A 19,230-nucleotide genomic window follows, 5' to 3' on the forward strand; every position below is an offset into this window, starting at 1 on the left:
GAAATGGAGATAAATTCTTGTAGTTGTTGCATGCAACTTGACTGAGAAAAAGCAGGATGGAGAGTTTTTAATTTGTTTAAAAATAAGGGAGATTGTACATGTGTGTGTGCTGAAAGAATGGAACCATCTGTAAGGAAGAGTTTGAAAAGTGGGAGGACATGGATTCGAGCCCAGACATAATTGAGTACCCAGCTTTAGGTGTGTGTCTGAGTGTGGAGTTCAAGAGCAGGAAGATGTCTGGTTCAGTGTGAGGCTGCGACTGGTGGTCTGACACAGGATAGGCTAGGATGAACTAGGTGAGCCTGGATCCGTAGGCCCTGTGCACAAAGCCTGACTCAGCCTTGCTAGGTAACCATGAACAAATCATTTAAGCTGTCTATGTCCGTTTCCTTATCTGCCAGGTGAGGATAATATTGATCTCCCTCACTGGTTGGGATGAGGATTAACATCTGAACAAGTGCTTATACCAGCCCCTGACACAGCAAGCACATAAAAATGACAGAAGCACTTTTGCTCCCCTGGATGGATTTCCACAAATGTTTTCACTCAGATTTCTAACTTATGGTCAGTTCAGTTCAGTCGCTCAGTCGAGTCTGACTCTTTGTGACCCCATGAATCGCAGCACGCCAGGCCTCCCTGTCCATCACCAACTCCAGGAGTTCACTCAGACTCATGTCCATCGAGTCAGTGATGCCATCCAGCCATCTCACCCTCTGTCGTCCCCTTCTCCTGCCCCCAATCCCTCCCAGCATCAGAGTCTTTTCCAATGAGTCAACTCTTCGCATGAGGTGGCCAAAGTACTGGAGTTTCAGCTTTAGCATCAGTCCTTCCAGAGAAATCCCAGGGCTGATCTCCTTTAAGTCCAGGTAAACATCTGCATAGTTTTCTCTGAATATTTTCTTCTTAAATAAGTATCTTCTCATTTATAATAAATAATTATCTGTATTTCCCTAACATGTTCTCTTAAACCCAGCAGCACATCAGCACAGCACAGATGCCCCCGTTTCCATGTCTGCTTGCCAGCTGGTCTGTCCATACACACATATACACACCCCTTTTCTGCATGGACACACACACAAACCCCTTTCCTGAGTGGATTCCAAAACGTCCCTTCCTAATTTGCTATGAAGTGAGCCATAAAGAATTTATTAACAATGAAAAAAAATCATAGCTAAGCATCAGATTTCCAGAGGAAATAGGATTTAAAATAAAATCTAGAAAAAGGTTATTTTGGGAAGCAGGAGAGTGGAACTGGGAAGTGGGGGACATATATAATGTTTCATGTTTTAAAAAGAACATAAATTTAAAGCAGATGCAACTATTGAGATGTGATAAACCTGAGTGGTATGGTTATACTGTGTTTATTATGTTATTCCCTACAACTTTCTGTTTGACACATTTGAAATAACTAAATAAAAGTTCTTACTGTGGTAGGGAAGACCCAACATGGATGTGGTTAGAATACAGTAATTACTGTGAAAATAATCAAGGTTCATAGACGTTTTCAAAAATCTTACTGAAAAACGCATGAAACACACACACACACATACACACACAGGGCTGCTTCAGAAAGGATTTTAAAATTGTGAAGATTTATATATATATAGTTGAGTGTGAACAGTGTTGAAAAAAATCAATACGTAAATGTTTCACTGAAGTTAGTTAATATGTATTTATATTCTATATTTATTAATGATACAAAGGACACAGATTTTCAAACTTTCAAAGTTTATTTATAAAGGAAAAACAGAATGATCTTAAGATAAAGACAATTCCTACTTCTTTTCTTAGTAGGAGAAAAAGTACATGAAATACAATTTTCACAGCCTGTACTGATTGATCTTATGTGATAGACATAAACTATAAAAATCTAAACTTTAGAGAGCTAGCAATGTTGCCACTCGGTATGTTTATCTACAGTGATATAAATTCAATTCAATCTGTATCATATAATCCTTTTTGCACCTTTCCCCAGTATCTCTCAGCTTTCCTCACCCCTTGCTGTGTCCCTCATCACTAGTGCTATGGAGCAACCAGGCTCCCAAGTCCTCTACTATCCTATCCCTATACTAATCCACTGAAAGTGAAAGTGAAGTTGCTCAATCATGTCCGACTCGTTGCGCCCCCATGGACTGTAACTTATCAGGCTCCTCTGTCCACGGGATTTTCCAGGCAATAGCACTGGAGTGGATTGCCATTTCCTTCTCCAGCAGATCTTCCCGACCCAGGGATCGAACCCAGGTCTACCTGCATTGTAGACAGACGCTTTACCGTCTGAGCCACCAGGGAAGTCCACTGAGGTACACCAGCTTTCTAAGAAGTGAGGGACACCTGGCACACTGCCTCAACTCCTGCCCAAGAGAGGCCGAGCTGAATGTCCTCTCAGCCTCCATTCGCTCCTTCACTTATATTCCCACTGGGGAGGCTTTGCATCCTTAGGAGACTCAGAGAAGAGCACGGGCCGACTCTTTGTACCCAAAGATAACTAGAGCCGGGAAATCAGTCCAGGCATTTCCCCGCCCCCTGGTGGTGTAGAGAGAACACAAGCAGGCCAGAGGAGCCTGGCCCTGAGCAGGGTGGGACAGGTAAAGGGTGATGAGGAGCAGCAGCAGTGACTCTGGGCACTGGAACTGAGTGGGCAGTTCCACAGGTACTCTATCCTATCAGCAGTTCAGGGTCTGATGATGACCTTCAGGTAAATGCTCTCATGATCAGGAGGCCCAGAGATGCACTGGGGGAGGGTGGGGATGATGACCTTCCCGTAAATGCTCTCATGATCAGGGAGACCAGGGATGCACTGGTGGAGGCTGGGGATGATGACCTTCAGGTAAATGCTCTCATGATCGGCGGCGGTGGCAGGAGGGGGGCAGAGATACATTGGTGGAGGGTGGGGATCAGCACAACACTGATTTTTTTTTTAATTTGTAAAAAACATGACAACATTAAAGAAAATGTTACAAGAAGAATAAGAAATCATAGAATCTTACTGCTTTAGTACAGCTATTTTCATGGCCTCTTCCTTCATTGACTTGAGACCTAAAATTTAGTGTCTGATCTTTTTATTAAATATTATACCAAACAATAGTAATATTCCAACTACGATCAAGAAGGGGCACTTGAAGTATAGCAGCATTTCTACAGGGTCCTTGCCTGGGAACTCCCCAAATGTTTCTCCGGGTAAGTGAGAATAAGGGCGCTCCTTTTAGTAGGCACAGATAGTGGAGCCTTAACTTCTCTCCAGGCCAGAGCCCTGAGCTCAGCTTCCCCTAGAGGATTCTTCAAGTAGAAGGCACGCAACCTGTCCCTATAGTAATAGTCCAAGAAGGCCTGATTGGTGCACATTCAGTCAGGTCCCCAAAGGCGCATGATCGAGGGACTGCAGGATGCTATTTAAGGACCAAATTTTACTAAGATGCCTTTTCAGCCCTGCCTTCCCCAACTTTCTGTATCCACTAGATTGGAAACTTTCTGAAAGAAATGTTTGTGCCTCTCCATTGTCCTTCCAGCCCAGGACCAGGTGAAATAACTTAAAAATGGTCACAGAAATCCACACCTGAAACATGCTGTGCACTGCAGGCCCGGACTCTGGGCTGCACTGTCACTTCTGAACATGACACCATTAGGGGGCAGGCTGGGTCCATGATGAGCCATTTCTTTCTATGGCAGCCTGGTCACCGGTGCAGACTCTCCAGAGCCATATACCCACCTCTTGGTCCTCCAGGGGCTTTCCTCACATTGTCTCCGCTGTGCCAGCAGTTCTCTGAGAAGATGCTACTGGACTGAAAATGGGTGGGAGGAGGGGTGGAGGATGCTGGCATTTCGGGGAGTGGACCACGGCCTCTGGGGACTAAGTCTTTCAAATTTAACCACCTACCATAGTGCCAAGATCATAGTCTGTGTTCAATATTTAATAGTGGTTGCATGAAATGGAAGTAACAAGAAACCGAAAGCAGAAGAAAAGCTCTAGGGGAGGGAAGTTAGTGGGTGTGCAAGGGGGAGGGGCTGTTCTGGGGCCAGGTTGGGGCTGGGGCCCCTGCCGCTTCCCGGGACTCCTTTGGTCCCCTGCGCTGTCGTGTTCCACGCACAGAAGCCTCGGGGGTCCAGGTGATGAGTCTAAGGATGGGGTGTGTGTCTGGACTCTGGTGAGCTAGGAGAGGCATCAAAACTCAGGCAGGGTAGGACGGCACAGAGGATACAAGTTTCGTTCCCAGCCTTCAACTTGTAAGATCCCTCCAGGGGCAAGATACTGAGCCCAGGCTGGCTGGGCCCCACTGAGCCTATCACCCTTAGGAGCAGAAGGCCAGAGCCGGCAGTTCCCCTTCCCTAGGGCCACTCACATTTGTTTCCACACAGGTAATCCATGTTTGTTATAGAAAAATGCCACATCACTCTTTATTGGACGCCACCGCCAGCACCAGCCCCCTTGTCTCTAGGCACAGGGGCACGTGGCCAAGGGGCTCCATCCCCCGGGCGGGGTGCAGTGGAAGCCTGGCCCCGCTTCCACTCTCCTAGGGCCAGGACCCTCCTTGGTGCCGGGGGCTACTTGCTCAGGTTTGTTCAAACTCCATGTCACAGTAGCCTACGCTGAGGGGCTGGGCCTGGACACCACGCCTGCAAGAGGACGTAAAGAAACAGGTACCATGAGTCCTCAAAGGCAGTTAGTTTTAGGCTCCAGCAACATCTTCTCCACCACAACCGACAGTCCCCTTCCCTCCTTCAGTGGATTTCACGCTGTCACTAGACACCAAAATTTCTTGGGGTCTCACTTCCAGAGATTCTTGCTGGGGTGGGGCTGTGTGTTGCCATGTGGATCGGGTACCCCAGTGATCCTGATACAGGGACACCTCGGAACCTTGAAGAATACCTCCCTGCTTCTGGGCCCCAGCCCCAAATCACTCAGTCTCTTGAGAAAAATGGTGGACTCCTACAATGTGCCCAGTGCTCTCGGCCCACTGAGCCCCCGTTCATGGCTCTAAGACACTGTAAATGTCAGGGACAGGGGCACGGAGGCACTGTCCAGCCCACCTACAGGGTGTGGGCATGGAGTCTCAGCCTCACCAGTTCCAGGACCTGACCAGTCTCTTTAGGGCACCTTGAGACATGCCTCCTTTATTATCCAAATAAATTATCTGCTCAGAAATGGTAAGGAACTCGCTCAAAGTCACCCAGTAAATTAGACAGTAGAGGCTTAGACCCCACATGCCTGGCTCTCAGCCCGGGACTCTGCTCTCTACGAGGCTGTTTCCCCAGGGTCTCAAAACCAAGTCAATGAATGAACCAGGGAACTGACCCTCGTACTCAGGCCCATCCCAACTGGGGCACGGGTGTCGTGAGAACCCATAAACGCATGGCCGTGGATAAGAGCACAGACAGTGAGGGCAGTTCAATTGCTGGTTGTGAGCAACTTTGGGCAAGTTACTGAGCTGCTCTGTGCCTCAGCTGCCTGCCTCTGCGATGGGCATAGAAACTCTATCCCCTGATAGGGCTGTGGAAAAGACTGAATCAAGCAGTGCCAGCAGAGGGCTGACAGGGCTTGTCACCCTCAACACGCTTCCGCACATGTTAGCTACGATCAGTGTTCTTTTCCTGTCAGGAAAGGATCCTCAGCCCCTGATCTTACCATGGACTGCTTACCTCAGCAGCTCACAGCGGAAGTGTGCCAGACGTTTAAAGGCAAAGTCCAGGTTGGACACCATCTTATTGCTCCACAGCCTCTCAGCAACAGCCCCTGCTCTAGGCCTGCGGAAAGGAGAGAGGCACCTGGTTTGGGCTCTGGGTTCCCTGCAAGGGTGCTGGACACCCATAGCCTCTTGTTTAGGCACCCCGGACTAGCTTGGGGCCAAGGGATGTGACCGACACTTTAATCAGAGTGACAGCTCACTAGAGGGCTCCCCAGGACTGCCAGGGCCCCGCTTCATCTTCAGTAAAATGGGGATCGTGATTCCTCCTCCTCTCCCAAAGACATAGGGACCAGAGTCCGTCTGAAAGGCATTGTGAACAGTTATTGATGGCGGCAGTGGCAGCTGTTCTCAAAATGTAAACTCTACACAGCCCCCCAAGCTTGCTGAGGGGTAGCAGCACTCTGAGGAGACAGCAGAGAGGAGTCTTAGTACAGAGACTGTACATCTCAGGGCTGGATCCTGAGCCATCCCCAAAACAAAATTCTTTCAACGTGCTCTCCAGGCCTCCTTATCCCTATGTGTGAAGTGGGGACAACAATCTCCATGTTGTTGTTTAGTTGTCATGTCTGAGTCATGTCTAACTCTTTTGTGACCCCATGGACTGTACCTTTTCAGGCCCCTCTGTCCATGGGATTTCCCACACAAGAATACTGGAGTGGGTTGCCATTTCCTTCTCCAGGGGATCTTCCTAACCCAGGGATCGAACCAAGGTTTCCTGCATTGCAGGCAGATTCTTTACCACTGAGCCACCAGGGAAGCCCAACAGTCTCCATGGGACACACCTAATGGGCTGAAGGAGCAAACACAGAAGTCAGGCAGGAGAGGACTGTTCCGTACAAACAGAAGCAGCAGTGCGAGGCCCCTTCTCTCCCAGGCCCGAGAGGACGGCGCTCGGCTGGTGGTGGCTGGACAGGACTGCGCCTGGGAGAGAGAACCCATGCCCGCAAGCCCAGCTCTCCATATCCCCAGAAAGCCCTTACCAGAGCCTGGGGACCAGGTTTGTGCTGTCCACATACTCTCCCCACATACAGGCCTCTCCGCCAATCACCAGGGCCTTCTGCTCAGGGCTACCTGAGGGAAAACAAGCAACGACAGGCCTCAACCACCTTCCCAACGTGGTCCTCTCCTCAGGCCATTTCATCTGCCGATCTGAAACGTCCAACCCAGGCTCTCCTTCTCTCCCTCAGCTGCTCTGGCAGCAAGGAGAGCTCCCTGTTTACCTTCAAATGCCAGGGGCTCCACCAGGTAGATCTCCTTCCAGTCAGGGCCATAAGTTATATGGTTCAGGTACCAAGGGGCAGAGAGCAGGGCCCGAAAGCCAGCGCTGGTGACCAGTGCCATCTCCTTCACATATTTTACTGGTATCTCTTCTCGCCATACCTGGATGATTGTGTCTGGCCGAACCTGTCACAAAAGGTCAAATGGCACAGAGGTTCCCGGGACACAGTCTCATGCAAGCAGCCCAGGCCAGGGGGGTGTGAGCCCCCTCTGCTCCCCAGCAGCAAAGCATTTCTCTGTGACCCCTAGCCACTGAACTTCTAGCCCAGTGCAGAGGCCAAGGCCCCCAAAGGCCCTAGGAGAGCTCCGTGCTGCCCCCTCCCCTAACCCCTCTGCAGTCCTGTCTACACTGAGATAGTAACTCCAGTAGGGAACTAACAGAGGCAAGCAGTGGGGCCTAGAAAACTCATCAGGGGCTGTCATGTCCAAGCATCTCCAGATGTGTCTGAAGATGGGATGAGGTTCCTGCAGAGCCCCTGATGTGGCAGGAAGCTGGGATCTTACTAGTCAATGATGAAGGAGAAGACAGCCCTGCCCCCAGGCCTGGAAGATCCTAGTCTATGACACAGGAATGAAAACCCAACCCATCATGCCAGTTTCAGGAATCCCAAGTAACCCAGCAGCACAAGTAACTCCATCAGTTCATAGTGAGGGAAGACAAATGGGGACTCTGACACCCACACTCGGGGCTCAGAGCTCTGTATCCATGCAGAAGCAGGGAAAGGATGGGAGAGCAGACGGAGGCCCTGAGGGGAGCACCTCTTCTCTGCTCCAGGCTCACCTTCACTTTATTATCAAACACTTCCTGCCACACCACGTAGCCCTTGCCGTAGGCAGAGACAATGTCCAGTAGCCTAGAGAATCCAGAGAGTGTTTGCTCAGTCCCGAGAGGCTCTGAGCTACTGGGGTCAGTGTCCTGGGGGCAAAGCCTGGCTAGGGGCCCGTTCCTGTCTGACCAGTTGGGAACCGACCACTCCAACCAGAAAGGACAGGACAGAGGACCCCTTCAGGGGCCCAGAAAGTGGCCCAGCAGGGCCTGGCCCTGTTACGGAAAGGGAGGACTCTGAAGGCGGGTGACCGCCCACTCCCGCTGCGTCCTCACGTCTGGATGTAGAAGGACTCCAGCTTCTTGAAGTCATCGCCAAAGCCTTTCTTCTTCATAAAGGCCTGGATATCTGGGTTGGACTTCCTGAATCCCAAGAGAAAATGAAGGTTACTTCTTTTGACATCCTCAAAGCCCAGAGCTTGTGGATTTGTCACCTGGCCTCCCACAACTTTTTTTTTTTTTCATCTGAAAAACCAATCAACTGAAGATCTCAAGAGGCCACAACTTTGGGAAGTATGGCTGAAAAAGCTAAGTGAAGGGGGACCACTGATATAGGACCTGAAGAGCTTCAAGTTCACTTCCTAAGAGAACACATCTCAGTCTCTCTGGGCTGTGACATGAGGCTCTGAGGTCTTGGATTCTGGTTTCCGTCTCTTACCTCCCACACCCTGGGCATATCCTGCTTTTTCCTTAATGTTCATTCTTTATTCCAAGTGTATACAGGCATTGCTGTCTGTCACCCATGGCAGCTCCCTTGCCACACAATGTCTACATTTTATTTTTTCTCTCTCCTCTACCCTTTCCCCAGCTCTAGTTCCCACTTCTCCAAGAAGCCTCTCAGCCTCTTTTGAGCTAAGTAAATCTGAGGGCTGGAACCTTATTATTTAATACTAACCAGACACTGTCATATATTAGCCTCAAATTCATGTGTCCTGCCTCTTCAACCAGACTATTTTAAACTGTCAAAAGCAGGCACTATTTTTCTCTACCCTGATTTTTCCAAGACAATTCTGTGCCTGGAGGTGGTTCTTCTGTCAATACCTCGAGACTATGACAAGATCGCGGACTTGCCAAGACCAGGCGGGGCTCTCGGTCGGTGGAGAGAGGAGAGGCCTGAGCCATCTGGGTGGACAGCTGAGGAGCACCCGAGACAGGGCTTCTTTAGGCTGACCTCTCCTCTGAGTGGGCCGTCTATCAGGCCAGGATGGGGGGGGTCACAGGGCTCATACCAGCACGTGAAATCCACCTCATCTCCTCCCAGGTGTAGATAAAAGTCTGGGAAAACAGTACTGATCTCCAAGAAGAACGTGCTCATGAACTCGTAGGTGTTGTTGAGAGCCGGATTCACTGGCCCAAAGGTGCCAGAGGGGTGAGACCCAGAGTAGCAAGGAGTTAGTAATCCAGGGACACCTAAGGCAAGAGAGAATCTGACACTAGCGTCACAAATACACAAACCCCACGTATAGTCACATACACGGTGACAATCATGTTCATAGACATTCCCTCAGGCAGGAACACTCAGGCAATCGCAGACACGAGCGTTTAGTGACAATCGAAGAAATACAAGCATGTCCACAGATCATACCCAGACAACTGTGACACACTTCCGCTGCCTTGACACATTCTTCCACTGGGGTCACCCTTGCTCCCAAAGCGTGCTCTCCTCACGTAGTCTGCCAGCAGAAAAGCAGAGAGCCTGATCTAGACAGACTGGCAAAATCTTTCTTCCACTCTGGGCACAATGACCTACAAGGGCATTATCAGGCAAGGACATCTGAGAAGAATTTGCCCATGTTTTAATAGTAAGAAGTGTCCTCTTTCGCCCAAAGTAAATTCTGCCTATCTAAATTCCCAGTGGAAGAAGTTGATGGAAAATATTCTTCCAGAGACCAAGGCTGGGGCATGCTACATCCAAGAGTTAACATCCTAACTCCCCACTGAAGGGGATCAGCGGACTCCCTCCAACTGCAGACATGATTCTTACCTGGCCCCCAGGACAGAGTGTGGCCAGGAGTGTCAAACTCTGCCAGCACCCGGATACCCCGAAGCCGCGCATATTCAATCACCTCCTTCACATCCTGCGCTGTGTAGATGTGGGTAGCAGGGTTGTAGGACCCCTGAAAGGCACAAAACACATTGAGGATCCCATTTCCTGAAGGCTAGCAGAGGAGAGGATATTCAAAATGCCTTCAGGCCCCCCAGGATATCAGAAAATCTGCCCACAGGGCTTCCCTGGTGCCGGAGTGGATAAGAATCCACCTGCAACACAGGGGACCCGGGTTCGATCCCTTGTCCAAGAAGAACCCATATGCCCCTGAGCAACTAGGCCTGGGTGCCGCAGCTACTGAACCCGTGTTCTGGAGCCTGCGAGCTGCAACTCCTGAGACCTGCACGCCTGGAGCCTGTGCTCTGCAGTAAGAGAAGCCCCTGCCATGAGAAGCCCACGCTCCGCAGCCACGGAGTTACCTCTGCTCGCCACAACTAGAGAAAGCCCATGCAGCAGTGAAGACCCAGCCCAGCCAAAAGTAAATGCATAAAATTGTTTTTAAAAAAGGAAGAAAACCAACCCACAGCCTGTTCATATCAGGTGCTGTCTTCAAGGAACTGTATCATAATTTCCCACAAGCTGTCCGTTCATTGTCTTATCTCAGTGCCATGATGCCAGTGAGACAAATAAGGTAGTTATTATACCCAGCTAACAAAATATTAATAAAAAAATAGGACCAGGAAAGATTCTCTCCTGAAGGTCACAGAAGAAATTAATGGTACAGCTTAGACTTGAATTCAGGTCTCTTGACTCCAAAGCCAGTGCCCTTCTCCTATATGTGAGTGTGTCCCTTAAACTGGCTGGTTAGGAGGAGGGCTGATGTCCTTTGCTAGCAGGGCCATAGGCAGAGTCAGACTTCAAGCCATCAACTTGGTTTGGGTAAAATCGAAACATACCTTTTTGGTGAGGTCTGGAAAAGTGAAGCTCTCATACGGGAAAGAAGAGTCATCGACCAGATGCCAGTGGAAAACGTTGAATTTGTTGTATGCCATGACATCCTGTAGGTCAGAGCACGCACTGTGAAGCCAGCGCAACCTCTCCAGCTTCGGCCCCAAGCGCGGCAGGCCGCGCCACACACTTTCACAGGCTCAGCCTGCCCCAGCTTCCTGCTAAGAGTCCACAGGTTCTCTGTATCAGACCTTCCCATCAGGTTGTGCCTGGCATGGAGGGGAGGGGAAGACCCTGCACATCCGAAGATGGCTGACAGAAGCAGTGTCTCCTCTGTTGGGGATGAGTTACAGTCACGACAGGAGAAGGGCTGCCGCTCTGGGGTACCTTGGGGTCAGGAAGTCCCACAAGACCGTGGAAACTAGTATTTCCTCTTGCCGCGTGGTTTGGGTTGTCTGACTAGTGTTTATCCAAACTGTGAGATCTGTTGTGAATTTATTTAATAGCCTCATAAGCCATAAATCTCAGATGCCAAGACTGGTAAATGTCCACTTCTCTGGTTCCATCAGAACACCAAAGGAATAGTTGACTGCCCATCAAATTCTAGACAGTTAGGATCAGCCCCAGCTAAGGCTCCTAAACATCTCTTTCCTAAGACTTTATACTAACTAAAGATAGCTGCCCTTGGTCAGAGAAGCCAATTCCCCAACCCACCTCCTCTGTCACTGGAGATGGCCTGGACACTGGTCCTCAGTAGCCAGTGGTACGTTAAAATGACTCGTATTTTTTTGAATCTTGGAGCAGGTCATCTTGTACATTTTTCCCAGGAGCTCATAAAGTTACATATATTCTCTCTGTAACTCTTTAAGAATATGGCACCGGATCTATCTGTTGTCCCATCACCCCAGAATCCTAAGGGCAAAGAAGGCCTTAAGGCCTGGATACCAGAGTGTCCAGGATGCTAGACAGTGGCAGGTAATGGCGAGATGTATCCAGCAACAAGCCCCGGTGAGGGAAGCGCGGGAAGTCCTCAATATCCGTCTTGTTGACATAGAACTGTGTGGACCAAACATTGAACATGTCAGGAATCTAAGACAATTCACCAGTGGGGTAGAGGGGGATGAGAAAAGTCTTCTGAGATCCCTGAAAACCCAACCAGCTGACAGTTCTTCAGGGTAACTATCTCCACAAACACCCCACACCTCCAAATGAATGACCATAAGCATGTACCTCTCCAGAGAGTAACCTTCTCCTGCCAGCCAGTGCGGCTGTCCCACACACCACTCAGCTCACGTGTACCAGATTCTCACTAACTCAATATTCGCTTCAAAGCAGTGTGGTCTCAAGGTTATTACTCAATAATGACTCAGGGGAACTGAGTTATACCCCAACTGGCAAAATCTACCAAACCAATTTCTACCCATTATCTCTGCGAATACTCTTTTTGGGACCATCTCAAGCCACCAGGACTCTGTTCTAGGCAAAAGAAGGTATTTCCAGGACTCTCAATATTGGGAGCAAATGCCAGAGGTTTAAGAGGGGCCCTTTTTGAAGGCCCACACTCACCGTGCCCTCAGGAGATCTCCAAATAAGCTGGCTAAATGTCTCCAGACCTACAGGGAAGTAGAGAGGTGGATGTAAAGACTTAGGGAGGTGGGTAAAGGGTCAGAACCATCTGGAAGGTTCCTATGTGGCAGAGCACAGTGCTTGGGCACACAGTGAAATGAAATCTAGTGTAGGCTGCATGCTTCTCAACAGCTAGAAAAGGGGGACAATAGGAAGCCAGTATCGATTTTTACTGTCTTTTATTTTGGGAGCGGGCAGTGTAAGGGGGTTTTATGCCCCTCCTAGCAATACACTCACCCACATGCCTCTTATCTATAAACCCTAAGTCTTGAATTCACAAAGATATTAAGAAGAGAGGCCAGGCATGCTGAGTCCAGAGCATTAAATGCTCTCAACAGCTGGGGCCTATGAGGACATATGAAAGGACAAGCCAGCTCACAGGGGATAAATAGTTTGGTGGATAATATTCATCAGGAGCTAAGGGAGCTGAGAAAGGGGGGCCTCCAACCTGCTGCCTCTTCACTTTGAATTGTGAGAATGTGATCATAAACTTGAGTTTCATAAACTCAACGAGATCATAAACTTGTGGGTCCACAGCTGGACCCAAAAGACAAAGAAACATCCACTTTTCCTTTTCAAACCCTGAGCAGAGAACCAACTATAGGGAGCTGGCAGGTAGCAACTGCCCCAGGAGACTGGACACAGACTCCTAGATTCTGGTGAGGCCCAAGGGCAGGCGTGCTGTGTCTAGAGCACTAGATGTTCTCAACAGCTGGGCACTCACTTCTACAAACCCAGCAGAAGCCCTGTGAAAGATTCCCAGAATCCTGAATTTTCAGAATTTAAAAATCTGTGAGACCTTTGTGGTCATTCAACACCTCCTTTGAGGCCAACTTCCAGTGTACCATCTGGGCTTCTCTCCAGTCTGACCTTGACGCCTGGCACTTGGGGTTCCAGAACTCTCCCACTTTAACCTAATTGTTAACACCCACACAAAATGTACAAGAGGGCGGAAAGGGGTGTCAGCATGCTGTTTCTCCAAAACACAGGGGAGGGGAGGAGGGGCTAGGGAATAAAGACAAACCAAAACAAGGTTTGGAGTTCAGTGAGAACTCCCCTCATTCACCGGTAGAGCTCTTACCAAAAGGGGTGGAAGTATTTGGCTAAGTCTGTGCCTAGGGACCAAGTACCTTCTCAGTGAACCAAGAGGAAGGGCAGGGGCCTATAGCCCGTTGGCTAGCGAAGTCTTCATTTTATCACTGTTTACCTCTTTTTTGACATTTATCTTTCTTTTGATCTAGATTTCCTTTTTAAAGAGCCCTTCCAATCCTGGGTCCGTAGTGAGAGCTGAACAAACTGTGTGCATGGCAGAGTGGGCCCCTCTCCCCAGCCGCCTGCCCCTGCTGGTGCCTGCCATCCGCCTGCAGGGGCTCCCTCTGCTTCCCAGAACGCCTGCCAAGGGAGTGGCTGTCGCTGCACAGGCTGTGACACCTGCCAGGTGCTGGAGACAGCGGCGAGGAGAACACTCCCTGCAGGGAGTTGAGGAAATACTCCAGCTGGTCTCCATAAAGCAAGTTCCTAAGCTGGGGGCATTTGCCTGGCCCCCGATCCTGCCCCTCACCCCACCAGCGCCCACCTTCCCACATCATCCTTCTCTCTCCCAGCATCAGCCCCATCCTGTTACCTCGCAGGGCGCCCCAGACAGTCTCGGAGAGGAGGAGACACTGCTCATCATTTATGGTCAGTGTGTCTGAAACAACAGAAACGATTCCATTAGGTTAAGGATTTCTACCCTCAGATTACAGAGAATCACATGTTCTCTGTAAAACCTCGGATTAAAAACCAACAATAAGGAACTTTCCTGGTGGCCCAGTGGTTAAGGCTGTGCTTCCACGGCAGGGGGCATGGGTTCAGTCCCTGGTTGGGGAACTAAATCCCATATGCCATGGGAAAAACAACAACAACAACAAACAAACACATTTTTTCTTTCAAAGAGGAAGCATCCCCTGAGAGAGCAGGGCTGATACTCAGGCCTGGGGCCAGAGTGGGAGGGTGGTCACCCAGTGACTCTGAGGCCCTGGAAAATGGTGTGTGAGGACAGGCAAGCTGGTGTGGAATCCTCTGCAAAGCACCCCCCACCCTGTGCATCAGTTTCCCCACCAGAAACATGGATTCCTGCCAGGCTTTAGCTCAAAGGATGAAGGGGCAAGGGATGCTTGGAGGGGTGAGTCCAGGATACAATGTTCCCAGAGCCTTTGAAGTCACCCCCCTCTCCCCTTGTCTCCAGACTTCAGCTACCTCCTCAGCAATGTGAGGAAGAAGCCAAGACCTGAATGTTCACTTTGCACACTGAGATGTCCCCAAATGCCGCTGCTCAGGGCAGCCACAGGACGAATGACTTGGCTTCATCTCAGTTCAAATGGCCAAAAACTCCTTCTCTCTCTAGTGTAGGGTCTCTAAGAGAAAAACCAACAAAGCGCGTAAGTTCCTAAAATGCCAGAGGGATTATATTCAGTCCAGAAGGCAGGTGTCCTGCGGGACTCAGTGACTAGCCAGTGTGACGTTCACGGCCAACCTTCAGACGCTGGTTAGAGTGCACAGGAACAACTCTCCTTTGATGGTTCTGGGCACTTGGTGACCCCTGTCCCCCACCCTCATGGAGGGCTTCAGGCCTAGCATCTGCAACTGAGGCCAGGCCATCTGGAGTTATAGCTCCAGACAAGTGCTGGCTTCTAGAACCAGGAACGAAGTGGTACTTACAGTTCTCTACAGACCCCAAAGACGGAAACTGGTCACATCCAGGAGTGACGACAAGGACCACCAATGAATTCTTCTCTGATGTATGCCGTTTTTCTGCAAGGACAGGGTAATACACTCAGTGTGGCTGACCTGCCGCCAGAAACATCAGGCAAAACCAAGGCCCTACAGGAGGGACCCCAACTCTAGTTCTTTCAGTTTGTGTCTGTGGTAAGAGGGAAGGGGGGCGGACAGCTGCCCTTGGCACAGGTGCCGCCTAGTCACCTGTTTGACCGCTTCTCTGGGGTCGTGTTCCCCTCCCCCAAGTCATGCACCCTGGCCCTTGCATGATGGACCTGCCAGCAGCTCTTTGCAACCAGGGCTCTCTGTTTCTGGCTTGCAGAGGTTCAAAGACCTCAACAAGTGTTTCTGAACTAGAGGTGGCTCTGGAGTATTGCTAGTCAAAGTGTGGTCTGCAGATTAGCTGATGTGCCAGTGGTCACCAGATAGGAAGCTTATATGACTCCAGAGTGTAAGTCAGTTATGTCAGAGAAAACACAGTTTAGTGCTGACAGTTTCTTGTAACAAGGGTTTCTTGGTGAAGGGAACAGTTTTACATTCCGGTAAATATGCTTCTCATCTCACTGCAGACTGGCACTTGAAGCAGCACTGCTCTGGAGGGCTGCAGATGCAGGCGTCAGCTTTGGAACAGGTTAGGAGCCGATGTGAGCAGGTGAACCAGGCGACAGGAGGGTCTGCCGTGCAGAGAAGGCCTCAGATGGCCTAGCTGGCGCTCCAGCAAAGGTACGTAGCCACCAAACCATCCTGTTTCCTTCCTTCCTCTTCCCAAACAGGTTCTCTGTCCAAGGCAGACTTCTGCCCAACAGTGAAAAGCCACCCAGTTGGAGACAACATACCATCTAATATAATTCAACAGATCCCAGTCTACACAGGAGGAAAAAAAGCACCAAACCAAAACACAATTGGGCAGTCTCCCAACATCTTCCCACTGGTTCTTGTCCATGACCTTCAGGGTGGTACCGACTGTACCGCCCCCAAGCATGAACCTTAGTGAACTCCCTCTATTCTGTTTCTGGAGCCATATCTGTCCCCATTGCCACCATGACATCCATGACTTCCTATGAAACTACAAGGTCAGAGGTAGGATGGTCTGGCACAGTGCAGGGAGAGAGGATTCAGAACCACACTGGAATCCCAAACATTATCCATCTGTAGGCAGAAGGAACTCAGGAGCCTTGAACCAAAAGGAAGCCTGCTTAATCTCCTGCTCACCATACCACATGGCTGCATCTTGGCTTTCAGGCTGGCCAAGAAGCAAGCCAATTGGGGGTCCTTTCCTACTAGCAAGAGCAAACACATTCTTTCCCCTGCCGGTAAATCTCTGTCGCCCCAACATTAACACCTGCTTATACCCTGGAGGCAGAAGAGAATTTGAGGCTATTCTAGAACAGGCCAACTCACAGCTCCATTCTAAACCCTGAAGACTCATGCCCACAACATAGAAAGACAACCAGAGTGTCAGGGCAGGGAGTGCGCTTGACACAAAGTGTGCAGGGCCATCTCTACAAATCCCAAAGACCAAGGAGGGCTTCACTGAGAGGCAGGCATGAAGAGAACTATAATATCTCTCCTTAAACTATCACCTCATCCCTTGTCTCCTTGTCTCCACTGGACTCCACACATCACAGAGTCCCAGTATCACTGTGTGGAGAGTTCATCTCCGGGCAGGCATGCCAAAGAGGGCAAGAGTCCTAAGCTATCATCTTAACCTTCTGGACTTCAGTCTATCAAATAGAGAAATCTCAGCTCCCTAATACAACTGCCACAGTCCCCATCCTGATGACGAGAGAGGCTGCACAAACACCAGGCTTATCTGAACTCTTACTGAGAAGATAAGGGAACATGTAATTGCTGTTATCATATTTTGGTTTTTCTAAAACACACCTGCAATTCATTCTCTAAATCCCTGGTCTTTTAAGAAAGGAACGGTCACAGACTCCTTTGAGGATCTGACAAAAATGAAAGGACTTTTCCCCTAGAACAAGACCCTTCATTTAAGGGCTTATCTCTCCACCCCCGGCCACCCATCTCATTGTGAAGAAGCCCTACCTTAAGTGCTCTCAGTGACTCATATGGGTCTGGGTTGATTAAAAAGACACAGAGCCATGGCTGCTGCTTAAACAAGCTCTGAGGAGGAAGGACCGGAGTAGGTGGTGATGTGAGAGCTGGCAAAACAGGAGGGACACTGGGTCATTTAAACGGATGTAAACAGAGGCCATCATTGTAGTTTCCGCCTCCAAGTCGCTACTCTGAAGAGAACAGGAAATAGGCAGGGGACAGGCAAGCTGCCTCTACACACACCCACACCCACTGCACTGGGAGGGACTGAGGTGTGGGAAGCAGGGTCTGGCAAACAGCTGGCTCACCAGCAATCACACGGGCATCCTTGCGATGGGCCTGGGCAGGACGGCAGGAAATTCTGAAGCCTCCAGTGCACAGGAAGCAGCATGGAAAACAGAGCACTGAGCTGGGAGATCAGGAAGGGTTAGTTCTGGCTCAGTTTCGCTGCTGCCAAGCTGAGTGAGTCCTGTGGCTCCCACTTCCTCCCTGGTAAACAATGGCAGGGTGGGACCACTGTTTACTGGCTGCTCCTCCTCGGAGCCAACAGCTCCTGGTTCCAGGCAAACCCACACAGCCTGGGTTCCCCCTCCAGACCACTGCTCCCTCATCCCCCTGCTTTCACAGAAGCCTGCTCTTTCCTGGGTTCAGTGAAAAGTCTGTATTTTTTTTTTAAGAAGTTAAAAAAATTCAAGGACTTCCCTGGCAGTCCAGTGGTTAAGAATCCATGCTTCCAATGCAAGAGACGCAGGTTTAATCCCTGGTTGGGAAACTGAGATCCCACATGCCACCTGGTGCAGCCAAAAATGAAAAGAAAAAAAAAAAAGGCAAATAGCCCAGAAGTGTTTATAGAAAAAAAGTTATCTTCAGCACCCCTCTTCTTCTCTGACAGGATAACCACTGTTAATTTTCTCTCCTTATCCCTCTCTTTTTATCACAATTTTGCCTTATTCATCACAGGTCAGGTCTGGAGGTGGAACTCTTGACAACAGGGGAACCTGAGACCGTGTTATCACCCAAATGCCACTGTGCGGGTCCCAGAACTATGACCCTTCCATTTTGTTTCTGTTCTCCCTCCTCTGCCGTCTTCGCTTCCTTCCTGTCGCCCGAGATGTGGGCACCTCCAACAACATCACGCCAATGCTCTCAACAGTCCATCCCTTCCTTCTGTTGCATGCAGTGGGCAAAACCCTCAACCTGGATCAGTCGAACATTTGCCTTTGGTGCACCTAATCCTGGTCTCTCATCTTGGCTGGGCCCTTGACGCCATCCTGAAAATCACCACCACCACTGCTTTTTCCTTGTCTCTGCAACAGCTATTTCAGATTTGTACCATTTCTTCAAGTCCATAACCAGACTGCCACTTGCTTTAATCTCAGCAGAAAGCCAGAAGGGACCTCTGCCCACCCCCACCTTCCCCTCTCCTCCCGGACAAAAAGGCCTGCCACACACACCTGGTCTTCTCCTCTCCTGCCTCAGTGGAAGGGGCTTCCTTTTACCTGTGGTCTGCAACTCTCCCCAGGCTCCTCTCGTATAAATTAGTTCTCTTTTCCCCCAGGTCTTCAGATTATTTGTTTGCGATTCTCTCCCATCAGCATTAAAATATTTGCACGTCTTCCTGGTCTCAACTCATCCCAAAGAGTCTCTCTTTCTCTCTCTTTCCGGTCACAAAGAAACTCTATAGGAAATGTAGGCTGAGCAGCTCCATGCTAAATTTCAAAGTCAGACAGATCTGGGTTCAAATCTTGGCTGACACTTTCTAGCTACGGGACCCTGAGCAAGTTATTTTTCCCTCTGAGCTGTCTGCAGGTTCCTCATCTGGTGACCATAACAGTATCTAGCCTATTGGGCTGTTGAGAAGATTAAATGAGTTAATGCATGTAAAGTGCTTAGCTCAGAGCCCGGCACAAGAGGAGATGCACGCATAGTCCTCTCTTTGTAGCCAATTCCTGACATCCTCTTGGCTCCTCAGTCCACTATAATTTAGCTTCCTTCACCATCACTCCTGGGAAAATACCTTCAACAAGGACCTGTGGTTCTGCAACTAAATGCAAGGGATTTTTTCAATT

General features: G+C 49.7%; 1 protein-coding gene across 2 annotated transcripts in view; it reads right to left on the reverse strand.

Moving 5' to 3' along the window:
• Window positions 1-4,363: 4,363 nt before the first annotated feature.
• Window positions 4,364-19,230, reverse strand: part of HEXA (hexosaminidase subunit alpha) — a 31,930-nt gene continuing 17,063 nt past the window's right edge. For both annotated transcript variants that reach the window (XM_069595569.1, XM_069595571.1), the window contains exons 2-14: window positions 15,047-15,139; window positions 13,971-14,036; window positions 12,287-12,333; window positions 11,666-11,776; window positions 10,729-10,830; window positions 9,770-9,902; window positions 9,015-9,195; window positions 8,062-8,148; window positions 7,741-7,813; window positions 6,902-7,085; window positions 6,662-6,752; window positions 5,635-5,739; window positions 4,364-4,611 (exon numbers count right to left, since the gene is read on the reverse strand). In XM_069595569.1, coding sequence (XP_069451670.1) covers window positions 4,548-4,611; window positions 5,635-5,739; window positions 6,662-6,752; window positions 6,902-7,085; window positions 7,741-7,813; window positions 8,062-8,148; window positions 9,015-9,195; window positions 9,770-9,902; window positions 10,729-10,830; window positions 11,666-11,776; window positions 12,287-12,333; window positions 13,971-14,036; window positions 15,047-15,139 — 1,337 coding nt within the window. In that variant the 3' untranslated portion in view covers window positions 4,364-4,547. The remainder of the gene's footprint in view (window positions 4,612-5,634; window positions 5,740-6,661; window positions 6,753-6,901; window positions 7,086-7,740; window positions 7,814-8,061; window positions 8,149-9,014; window positions 9,196-9,769; window positions 9,903-10,728; window positions 10,831-11,665; window positions 11,777-12,286; window positions 12,334-13,970; window positions 14,037-15,046; window positions 15,140-19,230) is intronic.

This window comes from Ovis canadensis, chromosome 7, assembly GCF_042477335.2.
Source record: "Ovis canadensis isolate MfBH-ARS-UI-01 breed Bighorn chromosome 7, ARS-UI_OviCan_v2, whole genome shotgun sequence".
Taxonomy (NCBI): Eukaryota; Metazoa; Chordata; class Mammalia; order Artiodactyla; family Bovidae; genus Ovis; species Ovis canadensis.